Source organism: Aptenodytes forsteri, unplaced genomic scaffold, assembly GCF_000699145.1.
Source record: "Aptenodytes forsteri isolate BGI_AS27 unplaced genomic scaffold, ASM69914v1 Scaffold151, whole genome shotgun sequence".
In the NCBI taxonomy this organism is placed as follows: Eukaryota; Metazoa; Chordata; class Aves; order Sphenisciformes; family Spheniscidae; genus Aptenodytes; species Aptenodytes forsteri.
The window spans coordinates 3,672,518-3,692,432 of record NW_008795939.1 but is presented as its reverse complement, the minus strand read 5'-3'; the positions used below and the strand labels follow the sequence as shown (position 1 = coordinate 3,692,432).

The following is a 19,915-nucleotide window of genomic DNA, read 5'->3' as shown; positions in this document are numbered from 1 at the left end:
TAAAAATTAAAAAAAAAAAAAAAGAAAAGAATGCAAGAGGAATTTTAGAAATGCTTTCAAATGACCAATTCATTGGCCCAAAAAGGCAAAAATAGTTCAGCTGTAGAGACTAAGTGGCGTTATTTATATTATTAGAATTACGTAGCTGATCAATATCCAGCAGAATACACCAAGACTGAACAAACTTCCGGTAGACTGAAGGAACCTGCTTTAGGAACAGTTTGAGATACATAAGCTCACTGCATCTATAATGATTATTGAGCATCACTCAAAACTCAGAAGGTTTTTTCCTTTTAGTCTGACTAGAAGGCTGTGAAGACTTCACTCCTCTGATAGCCAGAAATCTTCTGAACTCCATCTAAAACTATTAATGGCCAATGTGCTTTATGTCACAGGGAAAATCAGACATATTGTCTTTCACCCATCAATTTGCTAAGGAAAGATGAGCCAAACTCATCTAATCTTGCCTCATAAGAGGAGTCTCCTCTTTATACTCCTTTTGTTTTTTTCCTTCATTTTTTCCAGTTTGTTCTTTTTGAACATGGGCGAGCATAGCTACAGACAGTATTTTGCATGGAATTTCATGAGTGGCTCCAACAATGGCACTGACATGCCCATATTTCCTACTGAAAATGCTTTACTGTGTGTATTCCAGGATCATACCTGCCTTCTTCATGGTCTTGCTACACCAAAGACTCAATTCTCCTGTGATCAGCTGGATCACACCTTTCTCTATTCTAGTATTTCCTCCTGATGAGTTCCCAGTTTACATCAGAATTTATTAATCACCAAGTAAATGACTTTGCATCTGGTACTGTGAACTTTCTCCATTTCTGTTACTCAATCCTTAATGTCATCCAGACCCGATTTGACTCATTACTGAGAATACTTCTTAATATTGTCTTATTAGCATATGTCAGTACCAGTTCTAATTCTTGTTTTGAAGTCATTAATGACAATGATACGATCAGGGTAAGTTCTTCTTAGAAGAACAACTAAGAAACTCTATTAGTACTACAGGTTCCACATACAACTCTACCCATTAGTTAATTATATACTTTCAAATCTGTGCACTTACATTCAGTTTTGCTAACAATTTCATATATGGCACTGTAGCAAATAATACTTTACAAAAGACCACCTTTGGTAAATGTTAGGATCAGGCTTTTAAACACACCGCTGGGGGTTGGGGTGTCCATAATGAAATGAAATGGGCCCTACTAGTCAGTTTCCAGAGGAAACTACTACACTGCTGAAGAGGAATGCTGATGGAAGATTCAGCGAGTTGTGGGCTTCCTAGTCAGAGTTCACGTTAGATCTGCTCTGTGATCAGTCTTTTGAGCAAGGAGGACTGAAACAAGAACAGTGAAGGGAAATCCTTATTCAACTACCAAGAACTCATATCTTAAAAAAACTACCAGAAGAACTAAAAATGGTAGAAGTATTGGCTATACAATGTGGTATAAAGAAAAGCTACGCAAGAAGGAAGTACGGATAGAAAGTTCAAAAAACTTGGTACCATTATATTAGCCAGACCACTAGAAATTAAATGATAAAATACCTCCTTCCAATTTGGTATTAAAATTTTAATGGAAGTGAATCTCTTATCAGCCACCTTGTGATTATGTTAGGAAGTATCATAAAGAAAATTATGCCACACCAAGAATTTCATTTTTATTCATCTTCTGATAACAATTGTCTTACAAAAAAAAAGAATTTTGTACAAGACATAACTATAAACAACTTTTCTTTTGTCACCTAGTGGCAAAGGGAAACCTGGACAGACTTGTGACATGAGGTTCTCTGTTGCATGCTCAACTGCAACCAGTTGTATCATATTACAAGTATTGCTATGGGAATAAAATCGTATTATTTATAAGATCCGCAGAAAAAATGGGGGTTTATTGCTAATATCTAGAATGCGCTTTTAAGGGATGTAATTTTAAGCATGAGTAAAATGAATGCAGGTAAACAATGCAAATTTGCCAAACAAAATTCATCCTTAGCTTAAATCCCTTAAAGTTAGTGGAAGTACATGTGGGACAGGTTAACCCATCAGACTTATAATTCACTCTTGTTAAGCAAAGTTCTTAATTTTCCTTTCTCATTTAATTCCGTTCCCCAAAACTGCTTTTCCACTAAGACCTTTGAAAAGAACTTAACCACCAAAAGAACTTCATGATTACGTAGAGCAGCAATTCAGGGAAGTCCTTAATATTAATAAAAAAAATAACCAGTGAGCTCTGTGCAAATCATTCTGTTAATCACCTTGTTATATTCTACCCTTCTTACTCTCTTTCATTAGCCTGGATTTTATAACTCTGCTTGTAGTTTTCTTAACATAAATAAACACCACACACTTTATTAAGTTACATAATAAAAGAGCCACAAACACGCAGCAAATACATCCATAACAAAGCATGCAGAGAGTCTCTCCAGGAAGCACAATGTTTGCTTGTTTGTGGTTCAGGAGGTGCTTACAATATTTTGCTGTTGTATATAAGAACTGGGTTTTTTTCTTTTTTAAAGAACAGCTCACTTCATTTTTTGACAGTAATTCAAATCCTTAAAAATTATTTGTGACTATCAAAAATAATTTGATTTGTGAATGTTTCTAGAGGGTCTAACCAGATTTAATGTTCCAGTCCCACAGGCTTACCTTCGCTTCTGTGGACTGAACTCCCTCTAAATGGAAACCTGAGGCAGTCACATTAAAACTTGTTGTTGCCATGCAACTTTTCCCAACGCAACTATTAACAGTTTGGGGCACTCTTTTTTATTTTTCAGTGAAACATCAAAATTTTGTGCAGAATGCATATATTTTTTCTTAGGAAAAGCTAGTTTAAAAGGAAAAAGTCTTTCTGTTGACAGAAAAATGCTAATAGAAAATGTTCAACTAGTTCTACTGCCTGAGTCCTTTTGAATGTCCCCAGTCTCCACTGGTCAAGAAGTGACAACCATAAAAGCTTTGTCAGTCATTTTAACACCAGCCTGGTGTCAGATTGCCTTCTCTAAATCCATAAGACTTTCCTGGCAAAGTCTGTTCTGCAACTTTTGCAGAGGGCTCCTATCTAATCATAACACAAGTATTGAAAGTGAGGATGTCTCTCCTCTGGTTCAGCACTAGTTCAGCTCTCTCTGGAGCAATGTCCCCAGTGTGGGGTCTGCAAATCAAGGAATATGCTGCAAAATTTTGAGAGAATTCAGAGAAAAACTGTGAGACTGACTAGAACTGGGAAACAAGTATTGCATTGACTTGTAACAGAATATGTTTAGTTTATCAAAGAGAAAGTTAAAGGGCTATCCAGCTGCAACCTTAAAATACGTCTAATATGGCAACAAACATACCATAGAGGGGATTTTAAAACACCAAGCAAAGCTACTGGAAGACCCAATGATTGGAAACTGACACCATGCAAAATCTAGATTACAAGCAAGCTACAAAGTCATGACTCTGAACATGTTAGGAAGAATTGTGGTAGCTTCTCTATGCTTTCAAACCAAGATTTGATCTTTTAAAAAATTCATGGTCTATTTCAACCATAAATATCATATTTAAAACAGAAGATAATTTTAGAAAATCCTGTTTTATGCAGTGGAACCAATGAGATGACTACACTGGTCCTTTCTGACCTTAAAATATATGATTTTCTGAACGCCATTTTCTCTAACATAACACTGTACAGTCACAATGCAGTAATTTCAGTCTGATTTTTTTTTTTCTGTCTTCTGTTATGTTTTGTTTGCTTTGCTGGCTTTGCATTTTTTTGTTCCTTTTCTTTTTTGTTTGGGTTTTTTTTGTTTGTTTCTTTCTTTCTTTTACTCCAGGAATTGGTCAAGGGGTTCCAGTGGTGGCTCTCATTGTAGAAGGAGGTCCCAACGTTATCTCCATTGTTCTGGAGTACCTGCGAGACACTCCTCCTGTTCCCGTTGTGATATGCGATGGCAGTGGCCGGGCATCTGACATCCTTGCCTTTGGTCACAAATACTCTGAAGAAGGAGGGTAAGTAATTTCCTAGTGTGTGTTCTTTCTCCGTCCACAGGTTCAATTTGATGGTAAGATAGAGCCCAGGAAATTATTAGCAATATAATGCAAAAGCAATACCTTCCTTGCATGGCTGTTTCCATCATCAATACAGGTGATATATTGAAGGTATCCAGAACAAAAAAAAAAAAAAAAGGGCGAGTTAAGGCAACACTAAGGAAAGTCTACAGAATAAAACAGAGGTGTAGAAACTGTATCATATAGTTACTTGCCATGACATGTAACACATCGACAAGTACAATGTATGGTATCTTGCAGTTGCAGGTCAAGGGATTCAGTCAAAGGGCATGGGGAATTATTTTCACTGGCTTAGTCAGCTATGTCATTATACTATAGCATACTGCTGTCTTCAGGTTTCATTTAGCCCCACATGTTCATATAAGCTAGTTGGTATTTGCCTTGCCTATTGGGCATGATTCTGCACACCCACCTATATTCACACATGACTGCTTGTGCACTGATCTGTGTTTGCACTCTCCCACCTTTCTTTGCAGACTCAAGGTGAGGCAAGGATAGTATTTAGCTTTTATTATAGAAGATTCAAGTGTGGTTTTGTTGAATCATGCTGTAAGCATGTTTTGCAAGTTCCAAAGTGCATATTATTATTGAATGCCCAAATCTTTAATATTCTTTGTTCTTCTCCTCTACCCCAAAAAATATGTAAACAACCACAGAATCACAGAACGGTGGAGGTCGGAAGGGACCTCTGGAGGTCATCTGGTCCAACACCCCTGCTCAAGCAGGGCCATCTACAGCCAGTTGCCCAGGACCATGTCCAGATGGCTTTTGAATATCTCCAAGAATGGAGACTCTACAACCTCTCTGGGCAACCTGTGCCAGTGCTTAGTTACCCACACAGTAAAAAAAAAAAAAAAAGTGGTCATGAACTTACTCAACCTAAAACTCCTACTGGGAATAAGATAGTTTTCCACAAATATTTAAGTCCATTTTATATTCAGGTTCATGCAGAGTCCAGTTTTGCATCTGGGATAGATCTGAATGTGCTAGGTTTCATCTGAATCTTTGGGAAGTTGTTTCTCTGTTTTCAGTGACCTCACTGTTAACACATTTAACATAACCTTACTCAAACATGTTCTATCCCTTTGTTTGCTATGTACCTATACGGTTTCCATCTGTCTTGTCTGTGTTCTGATGTCATCATGAAAAAGAATACAGCAAGAAGAGAATTAATGCAATTTAATTCAATATATAAAGGGGGCTTATAAGAAAGATGGAGAGACACTTTTTATGAGGGCCTGTAGTGACAGGACAACGGGCAATGGTTTTAAATTGAAAGAGGATAACTTTAGATTGGGCATAAGGAGGAAATTCTTTATGATGTGGGTGGTGAGACACTGGAACAGGTTGCCCAGAGAAGCTGTGGATGCCCCATCCCTGGAAGTGTTCCAAGTCAAGCTGGATGGGGCTTTGATCAACCTGATGTAGTGAAAGATGTCCCTGCCCACAGCAAGGGGTTGGACTAGATGATCTTTAAAGGCCTGTTCCAACCCAAACCATTCCATGATTCTATTTCATCATCACAAACTCCTGCCTGTAAGAAAGGCAAGTGATAGAATCACTAGAGGCAGAACAAGCAAGTCATTTCTTACATGAGACGCTCAAGTCTGGCTTTGTAAAAGCTATTATTCTCCCTTACTATGGGTCTTCTTCCTGTGGTGGTGTCATTCCAGGTGGTGCCTGCAATATTATCAAATAGCATAATTTTTTTTAAGGTTTTTTTCTGTTTACCTTGCACTAAATAGAATGCACAAACTATGAAATTCATAAAGCTAGCTAGTGGGAATTTCTGTGTGTTCACCCTGCTTCAGAAAACTTCAGTCTAAAATGCAATGATATTTTTAAGAATACCACAAGTGAAATACCAATATTATTTATATTCATAAAAATATTTTACCCAAATACATTGGACTTCAGATGCAAATTAGGTATTTTTCCCCCTCTGTAACCTGCTTTTGAATAGTGCTTAGCAATATGAGGAGAATACTGAATAATTGGCACATTAACTGAGTTCTGCTACTAGTTTTTTCTGGTGGATGGAATCTAAGTAGGTTATACAAAACTGTGTCTATTAGACTCTAAATCAATGTAGCACATCCAAATTGCATGCAGAATTTAATTCTGCAGCCCACTGTGCAATCAGACTGTAAAGTCAAAAACCTATTTTAATTCTGGCTGCTGGCTGCGAATCAAGGTCTTCTCCAAGACACGAGATATCTTCCAACTGCTATGCACTGGATATCTGACTTAAACCATTCAAAAACCACATAATTCATGGCAGCAACAGACTCAGCACTTGCATGTTGGTATTATGCTGTTTTTTCAGTGTCTTAAATTCTCACTCATTGCAGACTGATATGGATTCATTTTCTACGTATAAGAATGTGTGTATATGTGTACTAAGCACTGCTGTGAGTTTTTAAGTTTATTTGAAAGTTTGTTTTCAGGGGGAAAAGAACTATATCTGGAGGTGAAGGAGGACAAAATATAGCTCTCTGTGTGAGTTTCGATCAGTGTGGCGCCAATCCTTCCTCTCAGAGAGATCCTCAAGGGTGTTGGACAATTGTATATCTGCCCAACAGGTCCTTTTGTATTGGGTTTCACAGAATTGTGATGTGCCTGCCTTCCCTCCTTATTATTTATCCTTCCTAATTGATTTCGCATAGCAGAAAAAGGAACGAGTTTTTATATTAATCAAGGTGCAGTACCCCTTTGCAATGTCAATGTATGTGTATCCTTGAAAAGACAAGAGACAAGAAGCTTGAATCTGCTTTATTTTAAGACCTGATTATAGGCTTTCCTCATGAAAAGGTGGACATTTCACTCACCTAAAGCAGTATTTGGGTGCATACTGTAACTGTAAGCAAGACTTCACTGGGCTGCAGTGGAATGAGGCTGCCAGCACAACACAGAGAGCTGTGCCTGCACTGCCTTGCAGGAGGTGCTGCCTGCAACTATGTGATGTACCAAGAACAGATCAGAAGGAACTGTGAAGCATACCTTGACATAAAGATGTCTTTGGAGGTAAATCAGTTTTGAGGCCTCAGTATCTCATCTCTTTTATTGAAGTTCCAGGGGGAAGGCAAGGCAGATATGCAGTTTCCCAGTGAGCTGATGTTTTAGTGTTACGAGTATCAGACATGCAGAATTAACGCAGGTGGGGTTTTTTAAGTTTGCCATAACTTTAATATCAGGGTCTACATATTGCCTTCATCTGAAGAGTCTTCAACAGAGAATTTAGAAAGTACAAGGGGGTTACATTTCACTACAAGCTGTAGCAAGCTGAGTAAGTTCCCAGTAGCTTTTACATTTTAATGACAAACAAGCTATGTACACAGGATAACCTAAATGAGAAGGCGGCTTAAATGCAACCTTCCCCATGTGGTGAGCTGGAAGAATTATTTGGCTGCTCATCACTATTGGCCCTAATTTAAAGGTCAGGTTCTCCAGGCTCTGAAACACTTAATTTCTCATTTACTTAAAAGTTGAAAATGTGTTGAACAGCATTGAGGGGTAAGAACATAAGATCAATCATAAAGACCCAAATTTAGTCCCTATCAAACCCTAAGTGAATATCCTAGTTGTTAATAACGCTCCTCTACATAAAGCTGAAGTATTTTTGACTGTATAAATCAAGGATGCCTTCTCATTTCATTGTCTTGCATAAAAGCACAAGCTGGAAGTAAAACAACTGTAAAGACCAACTATTTATAGGATCATTCAATAGATTTTAATCCTCAGAGATTTTTTTTAATTAAATGATGAATTTAAAATGAGAAAAATGAAACACTACGTTAAAACTATCTCACTTCTTAGACAAATATTTCCTTATAGAATGGGAAATGACTTCCAATATTCGAATGCAGTCTCCAAGCTGAGTTTATAGCATATTAACTACTCCGTCAGCTCTACTCCTGCAAGCATGAGACCCTTAAGGAATTCATTTCAATGCCATAAAAATATACTTCTTGCCTAATGTTCACAAGGAAACATAAAACATTCTCTGTGCTTTAAATGAGCATCCTCATATGAGAATCATTAAAGATTGCCTTTGGATTGATCTGTCTCTGCATCCACTGTGGCATGGTTTTTAGGCTTCATAACTGTAGTATATTACTTAAATCTCTTTTTTTCTAATAGTGAAAATATAGGGATTTTTCACTTCAAGCAAAAGAAATCATAATGAAGGTATGATGTGGGTCTTCTGTATCCCCCATGGTGTCTGCCACATCATTGGGGATCATGGGTACTATCACATCTGAATTATTTTGTAAGATTGTTTTCACATTGCATATTTTGATATCATTACTTTTCTCTTGTAACAAAGTACTTTGCAAATCAAAAGCTGGATAGAAGGTCATTTCTTTTTTGAAATACAATCATCTCTCTTTTAGTGAAGGGACAACCATTTAATAAACATAGCCAGAAGAAAATGATGTAGAAGAACAACCACCAGTGAAGAGCTGCAAGTAAAGCTGATTCCTCATAAAAGCACCCAGAAATCATCCCTGTTTGAATAGAAAGAAGGAATAATTACATTTATTTTCTGTCTCTTTTCATAACAATGCTATGCAAAATGTCTGGATTTAAAAAGTATGAGAAATTCAGTCAGTCCCACAGAGCTGCACAACTGTGTCTTATTTGTAATTCCAATGGAAGAAAATATCAGCAGAGCTTCTGGTCATGTTTCTTACATATGGTGTGATTTTCTAAAGTGCAAATCATAATTAAAACAGAAAATCCCCTAAGCTTCCCATAAAGGAGGGCAGGGAATAGTTTTCACATCACACTGATATCTTATGGATATATTTTCTTTATCCTGAATTAAAAAAAAAAAATAAAAAAAAGAATTCACAAATGAAAAGTTAGAAACACATTATATGCAGTTCGTTGAATAGATTGTTTCATTTAGAGAATTTCAAAGCATTTTGCTAACAATAAGTTTAAAAAAATGTATCATGAACTTGCATTTTGAAATCAGGTTAGAGCATAATCTTTATAAATCTCTAGTACATTGTACAACTCCAGTACGAAATATCTCTGGCGAAAAAAGACTAAATAATTTAGGGAGCTGGCTATGGGCTAGATCTTTCAAATCCTCTCCAATGTTCACTACCAAATCATATGCCATGAGTTTGAAAGACTGTAACGTCATTGAGTGGAAAGTCTGTTATCTCCTCAAATATTAGGCATGACTTCAAAAAAAATTTCTTCCTGAGGAGGGAGGATGCCAAAATGCTGTCATCTGTCTCTTCTGCATCGGCCAAAGCAATGAAGGGAGTTCTGCTTTGCTATTTAATCTTCCAGCATATCTTGGACAGAAATAGAATGTCACTTTATTTACTTTGTCACTTCAGTGTTTTTAAGTGGCCTCTCCTGATGGATCCAAGACATCTTTCTCCCTTTTTTCCTATGGTAAGGCCATACAGGTCAGTTCTGATAATCTGATGCATCAAAACTAATGTAGGCATCTTCTATAAAAAAAAATAATAATAATCAGACTTAGCAAGAATTATGAGTAGATATTTTTTCTGAATCTAAATGTAGATGTATATAGTTCTACTTCAGATGCCAGATTTTTGATAGTAGGTATCTAAATTCCAACAGCAATCCAGCTGCTCTGGGGAAAAAAAAAAAGTTGGATACCTGGACTGGTAGGAAAATGGGCTTATCTTAGGCGTTTAGGGAATGAAAGAACAGATTTGAAGTATGTGGGGGATGAAAGAAAAGAACAGGTTAAATTGTACTTTTGTAGGACATTTCTTTTAGGCACGAGCAAGTTACCTGCAGTATTGCTTCCATGGCAAATTAAATGGAATTCAGGGAATCATGCCATCAAAATGCCACAAACAGGACTTTACTGGTATGTTGCAAAATATTTTCTGAACTGAAGCCTAGCAGAAAGATGATAAAAATGCTATCTTCATCTGACACTATCCAGTTTTCTTAAGGTGGGAATACGCTGACTTTGAGGAAGTCATAATCGTAGAGTTTCAGTCTGGTAAAGTGAGCAGTTTTATGCGTATGGAGCTTTATGCATACGAGGTTCATATTCCATGACAGAGGCTGCTGAATATACTGTTACCAAGTTAGTGGCCAAGAATCTCCCATGTTCCAGGTTAGACCTCTAATCACAAGACTCAAGGAGCCATCTCTTTTCCCCCGAGTCTAAAATTAGGAATGGGTAATTTTTAAAAATGTGTGCTAAAGTTGCATGTGTAAAAAATGTGGTTGTCTTTGCAGAGTGGATAAATCATCACCCCACCTGCAAGTCCCAGTTATTTTGCTCACAGTAGTCTGTGAAGTTACTTGTTTTACCTGCATTGGATTTGGTGTATGCATCATAGATTTAGCCTTTAATAGCCTGGCATAGTTTATATTTGTCCCAGCTGGGTTACACAATTGGAAAATTTGATCTGATACCTTCTAACATTTATCGATTCCTAAGGAGTAAATGTGCTATAGTCTGATATGACTAATTTCAGTTTACACAAAGCTTAACTCAGCTTGATTACTTTATCAGAAAGCTTGCTATTATTATTTCTATTTCTGATTACCATCACTTCCAGTTTTTCACCTCACAAAGACATTGAACAGGCTTGCTGTAGAATTGCAGACCAATGAAATGTTACAGAAAGTACTTAGTAAGGCTAGAAAACTGCATAAATCAAATGATGACAACAGGAAGTTTCTGAGCAGTGGTATTTCAGCAGATGTGTACACCTGTAGTTAGGGAAGCACTTCTTGATACTTGTTTTTGAAAAAACTCCATATCTTTCGCAAGGAGTTTGCTTTGCATGCTGTTTAAATTTATGACATGATACAGTTTCTGATAGCTTTAATTCAGGAAAGGAAAGTGATGGCTGCTTACGAAGCCTCAGGACTTAATCCTGCTTTCACTCAATAGTTATGAAAGCAAATTTCCCTTGCATCTGTGTGTGTTAGCCTGAGAGAGATAGCCAATTTCTGAAATCAGATATATCAGGTTTGGATTCTACACTTTTTTTAAGGAAAATTAAATTATGATGAGAAAACAGGATGGTTTTCATCCCAGAATCTTTGGAAATGTTTTCTGAAGTTCTCTAATGTCAGATCCATCCAATTCCATGTATTTTTTCATATACTTCATATATGTTTCATAGTTTGTCATGTACTTCACTTTCATATATCATTTCCAAAGCAACTTAGAACTTTATTTAAATCTCTTTTTAGATTCTCCAGTTGATGCTTTTAGGAAACTTGTTCTTAGTGATTAACCCCTTTTGTCTTTCTTAGTTTGAAGGATGCAAAGTTGCATAGTTCTGAACCACTTGTATTTACAGCGATAACACCATTTTGTTAAGAATAGCCTTCTTGATTAAAACAAATTTCCAATTGATTTTTTTCAAAAAGCCTAAAAAAGGAGCTTCAGAATTTATATCATATATGACCTACTAATCTGCAACTTAAAGTATGTTAGTACCTTTCAGGGTGTCAGCCTTTTCAAGTTGATTCTCTTTAACATGGAGTGAATCTACATTTCTACCTGTGCTCTGACATCTTGTTTCATGTTCCCATGTGCTCGCAACATCCTTGCTTCTATACAGGTGGTCAGGCTATTTTTCTTATAACCCCCACACAGAAAGTCCTCTGCTGTCAGCTTTCATTACTGCCAACCAAGAGGGCTGGGGCTTTTAACTCATTGTACGTTGCCTTTTTGTGAGAGAAGCAGGTCACGCTGCAGGGAAGGAATGCTTACATAGTGAATGAGCAGTAAATGCAGTGTTGTCGCCTCTCCAGTATCCCAGGAAAAAGCACATCTGGGGCCGTACTGCTCCTCAATGAAAAGAGGAAATGCAGAGCTAGACTCTCCATTCAAGAGGAGTCTGTAATAAAGTAGAAGTCAACAGGAGGAGCCAGGCATAGAAAGAACAGTGATCCACAGCATGGTCTAAAACCCCATGTAAACTCATTTTAATCCAAACACATTGACATATGCCTTACAGGCTTCTTTGTGAATTGGAAGTCCTACTCAACAGGGATATTTACAGTCAAAGTCAAATTTAGAGAGTAGAGAACATATGTGCTCCATAAGCCAGGCCTTCTATATTCTCCTATGCACCTCTATACCTCTTTTCCATTCCCATTCATTGTCTCTTCTAACATGTTTGCTGTATGTATGAAGACTAGATAGTTAAATCATATTTGAAATTCAGTTGTGCAATGAATATCCTGCAGTCTCATTTGGGCTTCCTTGCTGCAGAGAAGTACAGGCAACTTTTACCAAAAGTATGAAATAAACAGGGGTTTGGTCATTGTTCTCCCAAAGCAGCTGCCATAAGCTAACAGTGACTTTTAGATACTGTGCTGCTGCTGATAATTCTTTGCAGTTGCTGCAGGGCTAAATCTTATCTTCTGTCATAAAATATGTCATGAAGATTCTCTGATTTTCATTCCCACAGATGAATAACAATGACTTATCCTGTAAAACATTCTGACTCAGCTAATCTGAAACACTCAATTACAATTTTTAAGTGAGAAAACTGCTGTAGTGTAGAAGCTTTCATACATCAAAGGATAGATGTTCTAAATTAGAGCCCACTATTTTGTAAGACATTAAGAACAGCAATGTTTCACCCAGAAGAGTCCTGAGGAATAGGCTTTTTGATATCAAGGGGTAGGGTTCAAGTACTAATATTCCATGTAATATTAATTTTTATTTCTGCTGTTGAGCCACTTTTTGCAAGTACTAACATTAGCACTGAAGAGGAATATAAAAATGGTTACTCTTTAAGCTCCTGGAAGATCAGCATGAACAAAAGCAAAATGGTTTCTTCTAGTGGACGCAGAAACAGAGAAATTTTTTTTTTGTTTTCTTACCTGGTCCTGTGCAGCATCAATACGGTGAATTGAAACTGTTGGGATATTCAAGCTAAAATAAAAAACACTGACAACAAAAATGCTCCCAGTTTCATAAAATGAACCATGAGTTCAATTCTGCTAAGTCACTGATAGAAAGGAGTCTTCACTTCACCTAGAAGTGTTGGTCTCCCTCAAATCCAGACTGTCAGTGTGGTTCTTGGTTTCGTTAGGAAATCCCACAGAGCTGATAGTTTGAATGACCTTCTGTCATGCAATATGTGGAAACTGAAATAAAAAGTTTGGAGATGAGGGACCCCAACATGATCAAAGTGTTTTTCTAGAACAGTGTTTTCCAATTTGTCTCTGATGATTTCAACAATCCCTGTCCTTCAAACCTGTCCAAAACAACCGGCAGTGATTTGTTATCTAGCTCTTATTTGTTTGACCTTTGACTGAAGTTGTAATGTTCCCTCATGTCTATTTTTCTACTTTATTTTTTCTTTTTGAATTTCAGACTTATCAACGAGTCTTTGAGGGACCAGTTGCTAGTTACCATACAGAAGACTTTCACATACACCCGAACCCAGGCACAGCACCTCTTCATTATCCTCATGGAGTGCATGAAGAAGAAGGAGCTGGTATGTTCACACTTTCCTTAGAGGCAAAGAGAGAGCTCAATGCATTGTTTTGATCAAGTCTTTCAGGTGCCTCTTGAAGGATTTCACAAATCTGATCACTGTGATCCAGACTCTAAAAGGATAGTACATCATGCTGAGCTTTGTTTGCTTTAACCTATATTTTCTCATTTAAAGTGATTAATCCAATAGATCTGTTCCCTTTGTAAATTCCTCTACATTTCCTTTGACAGGACAAAATTCAGCTAGTAGAGTATGGATATTATTACTTTTCAGTCATCCTCAGGTATATCATGATTAAAAATCTACCTCATTCAACTGCAGAAAACCTCAGAAGGAAGTATAATTGTTTATCTGTCACTGGGATCATATTTTAAAGATGCTGTAGAGTTGTACAAGTATCACTAGAGCTATTATTTTATTATGGAGATGTGTGACAGGAAAAGAAAATAGCTTGCCTCCAAGGCTCCTATTCTGCAGTGGCAAGGCTATTCCTTTAACACAAACTTATACTTTCTTGAAGAACACAAGATCTTTCAGCAATTTCTGGGAACTCCATGAGGCTGCTTTTGCAGAAGCATTTTTGAAGCAAAATCACATTGTAAAAAACTTGGGGTTCAATTCCAGGGGTTTTTATTTCTTACAAGCTGACTGAATAGGCATGCTTCAATTTTGTAATTTAATCTTTCTTCTAAGCTTTGTTTTCGGTTCATATTGCAGCTTCCTGGAATTCCAGGCTGATGACAGTCTGCAACACTTTGTGCAGGGTAACACGTAAGAGGAAAGATTAACTCAGTTGTTTTACAGAAGTTTCATTTTCTGAAACTGTGTGAATTTTTTGTGACTTCATCCTCTACAGTGTCTTTTAATTTTAGTTGAAAATATGGCATAGAGTAATTAATACCACTGGAGGGGAATGGGGAAAAATGGTTAGGAAGTGTTAAAAAAAAAAAGGCGTCCCTTCTAGACAGAGCTTTGCAAAATAGCAGATATTTCTTTACATGGTTTAACTTGCCAAAGCGCACTATTCTGTTCAGCAAGCAGCAGTTCGTGCATCCATCAAAAAGTGGTCAGCCTTCCTCATGCATAACTAATCATTTACATGTACCACAATCACCTGGCACATACCTTGGACAATGGTGGAGAGGAGAGAATCCCAAGGACAACTTTTCAGGGAAGACATGACAGCAGCATGCAGTTCCACTAGGCCATTGCAATGTGGATGGTTGGTGGAACTGGACAGACAGCAGTCCCTGCTGCCTTCTTCCTCCCACAATCAGAATTCAAACTGTATAGCAGACTTTAAACACCCTTTAGCTATTCACAAGCAGTCAGTGCAGCCCATAAGGTATAGATTAGTCATCCCTTCTCTAGGTGAACTACATCAAGATAGAGAGTTCTTTTTTCTTTCTTTTTCTTTTTTTTTTTTCCCCTCCAAAATCTCCTGTGCATTAAAGACTCTCAGAAAAATATGATTGTGCTACAGAAATACTTTTCCTATCCATTTATGATTGTCAAGATGTACCATGACCTCCATGGCACTTGAGTTTGCTTTACATATGTAGTACATATGTGCCTCAGTCTACCTTAATGTTGAATTTGCTGTAACATTTCTTATCAATGATTAGCAGAGAGAACCTCCTTAGGGAAACAGCATTAATTATTTTATGCCCATTTCTGTTAATGTAATGATGATTATAATAATAATACATACATATAGGACCTACTTATGAACCAGTGTTCTGCATGCAAACATAAAAAACTTACTTAATTATAGAAGATTGAAGAAAGGAATGAGGAAGGGAGGGAGAGAGAGAGGGAGAGCAAAAGGGAGGGAGCAAGGGAGGTAGGAAGGCAGGAAGGAGGAAAGGCAGGAAGGAATGAAGAATAGAAAGTAGAGGCAGACATTGAATTACCAAGACTGGAAAAATGCAATTCTGGATTGTTCCAGACATCTAAATCCAGAACTGGTTGTTAGGCTTTGAACAAACTCTGCTACTGCAAACTTAAGTGTGAAGTTCTTGTCTGCAGTATTCACATCAAGATTTTTATTCCAAACAGGGTTATGCATTTGTTACAAGTTTCTTTGCAGATGTGTAACCTCTGTCACCACTGACATTCTTTACCTACACATCTTGTGAAGACCTATTAGCCAGGAGATGGTTTGCCCAAAATTAGGTGTTCTGAATTTAAATTTACACCACTAACCCAACCATATGTAAAGAGAATACATTAAAGCGGTTTCTCTCTGGTACCTCAGTTGTACTCAGAGCATCAATTTTAACAGTGGTATGCTAGAAAGATTTTATGTCTGAGGTGTGGTTACTAGGCAAATGGTGTCCTTTAAGACTCATAACCTTGTATATGAATGTAAAAGAAAGATGATACTCATAATGATGAAGATAGCATTACCAGAGGAGATGGATGACCCTGGAGATGTGAAGTATTCCCAGGAGTGAGTGGTGACTTCACTGGTTCTACAAAGCCAGATGTTTCATATTTTCACATCTGTCCCAGCTCTCGTCCTTCCTCAGGCTTGACCTTCTGATTTGGTTGTGCATAAGACAAAACACTGCTTGATGAACTGACTTCATCATTAGTCTGATCTCCCCTCTCCCTAAAGAAACAAATACAAGGAAGATGCAAAAGACTCTCAGAGAGCTCAGCAGCAGCCAAATTCATCATGGTTATTTTCCCTAAGTTCATGGTCAGTGTGCCTGACTGTCTGACTTTGTGGCTGCTGGATTCATAGGGTAAAAAGTAGACTGTGAAGGAGAGGCTTGTCATATTACAGTGTGCTGCTAAACAATTAAGTGCAAAGAGGGTACAGGCAGGAAGATGCTCTTATAGTAAAGTACATAAATACAGATGAATCACAGATGTGGAGAGAGGAAATAAAATGCAAGTTAATCTCTGGAAAGGAACAAAAAGCTATCTTTGAAATAATTTCTCCTACTCTACCTACTTAGAATGTGTAAAAAGACTGGCATCTCTTTTATAAATTTGACATAAGTGTGGTGGCCAGGGAAAAAGCCTAATCATAACAAAAATTACTCCCTTCACAGAACATCAGATTTTTCAAGTTCTGACATTTTGGACTTCACTCTTAGAGAACGGTCTCTGAATTGTATGCCCAGGGAGCATCATTATTATGATGCACAATGATCCATTTATTTGATAAAGTGTAAGTTTGTTTGTTGAATAAAATCTGAGTACACCAGCTGGATGATAAGGAGTGGCCATAGCTGAGGAGAGACCTAAGTCTGTTAGGTTTGCAAGACAGAGCAAATTCCACTTCTCAGTTTAATGAGTATTTTTAATTAAATAGTAAACTTAGCTGTGATGATACTGCAAGCATCAGAGTTTATATTCAGAAATGTATTTGGACCAAGGTGTTTAATGAGGTCTATGGTATAAAAATCTATTTCAAATGAAGCAGACTATACAGCTCTGTATATGTAACTGTAGATTACAAGGGTAGGAGAGTGTTTTGTATACAGTTTATGGAGATTCTCTACTGTCACGTTTACATAACATTCAAAAAAATTTTGTGCCAAGAAGTTCCTAAAATAGGAGCATGAAGGCTCACCAAAGCTAAGTGAGCAGGAAGCAGTATTGTAAACTCTAGTCCGCACTTTTTTTCAAAAAGCAGCATGAACACTTTTTCTACATGTTCCCATCGTCCCCCATGCAGCTCATGAGAAGCTAAAACAGCCCATTTGACAATACCTTGCCTGCCACAAAAAAAAAAAAAAAAAAAAAAGAAAAGAAAAGAAATGGAGGGGAGGGAGAATTTAAGAAAAGAAAGAAGAATTTTTTCCTTAGGACATTTGCATTCCATATCAATTAGTCCAAATCTACAATAAGATGGAATTCCATTAAAAAAAAAAAAAGAAAAAAAAGTAGAATGAGACAGATTTCAAGGGTATTTTTGATCTTTAGTTTTACTGTGGTTACCTTGCTGATCTCAGAATACAAAGAGCAGGTGAGGGCACTGTCTGAGGACTCAGTCTGGCAGGGACATTTCCCACTGCAGCTGCAGCTTGGTCCCGGACTCAAGTGACAGTGAGGAAGGGAATCAGTCAGATAGCAGGCTAGGAGAGTTCACTTCAGACAGTCCCTGAAAACACGTTGTGTTGGGTTGTAGTTCAGACATCTGTTTCCAGCTATGCAAAGAAGTATTTATTTCTGTCTCCGTAAACAAATTAGCCTTATTATTTTCCCTTAAAGACTAATTCTGGCGTTTGAGATTTCTGACAAATACAGGCTGCTCCATTCTTTTAGGAGTACTTAATCATTTTTCAGATTAGACTGGCATGTTGCTGGAGTGCTTTGTTCACAAATCACAATGTGAATTTCTCAGAAGCCAGAATGTGCTTTCCAACAAGCTGCATGGGTCCATCTGTGGAGCTTCATTGGGCAAGCACTGGGAAAGGCCACTTTGGCAAGCCAGAAAGGTCCATGGCCCTGAAAACAACCACATTTGTTGCAGTGAAATAGATTTGTCATAAAACTAATGCTTCCAAAATAGTGCTCTGAGAGTGAATAGACCTAATCTTATATCCATTTAATAGAAAAGGCATTTGCTGTGAATCAGGATAGGTCCGATCTTAGTACCTTAGTAATCAAAAAATGGCACCTTAACACCAGCAGTAAAGACTGTGTACCGCCTGCTGGTTAAGTTTGTTTTCTTATTACTGCCATGACCATTTTCTGCTAATTTTTTTCCTTGAATATTTGAAGGTTCAGTTACTACATTAACCAGACTGATAGTGTCATTGCCTACCACTGCATTACAAGAAGGATTTGCAGAACAAAGAGCGTATGGATGATGGTCATAGGTTTGTGTGCATCCATGAATTCCTGAAACTCATTTCCACATAGAAGCAACAGACACAATTTAATTAGTTTCTTGCTAAAAGAGAAACAATAAAATCCCATCTCTATCTCCTGTCAGCAAGTAATGTATACTTTTTACTTGGCTCTCCTTTTCTCTGTTATTCCTGTACTTCAGTGTACATGAACATAATGGCTGCTTGGGGATAGTGTAAACCTTACTTCTCCCTTGTGTTGCTGAGTGTATATATATGGTAATAGGTCATTCCAGATGACTTCATGACTAAGTTGCAACTCTGGTGCTGTCAGATTGAACAAAGCAGGTGTTGTGTTGAAGTAGTTGGGTGCATTGAGCTGAGATCAAGACAACCTGCATCATGAAGGTGCTTGCTATTTATTGTGTTTTTCTTTCAAACAGGGATGGATCCAAATTGTCCAGAAATGTACAGTGCATGAGCAGGCTGTGTTGCAAGGCTAACATTCATACCCCAATACTATCTTACTAATGCAGGGCTTTGACTCAGCTTATTGGTTACTTACCCGAAGTACAGGGAAGATGTTGAATGATTTAGCAGTTTCTTTTCTATTTGGACTATGAATAAGACCTATTCATCTCCGGTGGTTTCAGTTTTGTCTGACTGAAAAGGCTGGAGCAAACCTGTCTATGTTTCTGGAAGAGTTTATACTGGGAAGAGCTTGACTTGATCATATCCTGGCTGCAAAAAACATTGTGCTTTTCAGCTAGATGTGCAGGCTCAGTGAATTTGTATGTTAATTAAACACCATCTGCAACTGTTTATTAGCATACACATAGATATGTTCTGAATTAAATATTAGCTAAATCAGATGGACTTTTAAGAATTTAACAGCATATTGTCACTTCATTTATTTGTCCCTTGCCAAAGGTTAAAAAGTTCATTCAGATCCATTTTTTAAAGAAATATGGCTTCTAAAACAAATAAATTATTTCAGTTAAGACTTTTTAATGCTGCTGGAATCTTTTTTATAGAGGAGTCAGAAGAGGGCTTGGTGACTTCTCAAACAGTAAAAATCAACCGCAGTTCCTGCAGGAGTATAGTTGCTGTGAACAGCACGTAATTTGGCAGTAAAGATCCGCAACCATGGACTTCCAGAGGGCGGACTTTGGCCTGTTCAGGACGCTGGTTGAGAGAGTCCCTTGGGAGACAGTCCTGAAGGGCAAAGGGGTCCAGGAAGGCTGGACGATCTTCAAAAAGGAAGTCTTAAAGGCGCAGGAGCAGGCTGTCCCTGTACGCCATAAGAAGAACGGGCGGGGAAGACGACCGGCCTGGCTGAACGGGGAGCTCTTGCTGGGACTCAGGAAAAAAAGGAGAGTTTACCGCTTGTGGAAGAAGGGGCAGGCGACTCAAGAAGAGTACAGGGATCTCATTAGGTCATGCAGAGAAGAAATGAGAAAGGCAAAAGCCCAGCTAGAACGCAATCTGGCCGCTGTCATTAGAGACAACAAAAAATGTTTTTACAAATACATTAATGACAAAAAGAGAGCCAAGGAAAATCTCCA

General features: G+C 37.7%; 1 protein-coding gene across 1 annotated transcript in view; it reads left to right on the top strand.

Moving 5' to 3' along the window:
* TRPM3 (transient receptor potential cation channel subfamily M member 3) overlaps window positions 1-19,915 on the top strand; it is a 282,091-nt gene that overhangs the window by 179,800 nt on the left and 82,376 nt on the right. Inside the window, exons 7-8 of the mRNA XM_019473648.1 lie at window positions 3,829-4,003; window positions 13,419-13,542. Of these exons, the coding sequence (XP_019329193.1) occupies window positions 3,829-4,003; window positions 13,419-13,542 (299 nt within the window). The remainder of the gene's footprint in view (window positions 1-3,828; window positions 4,004-13,418; window positions 13,543-19,915) is intronic.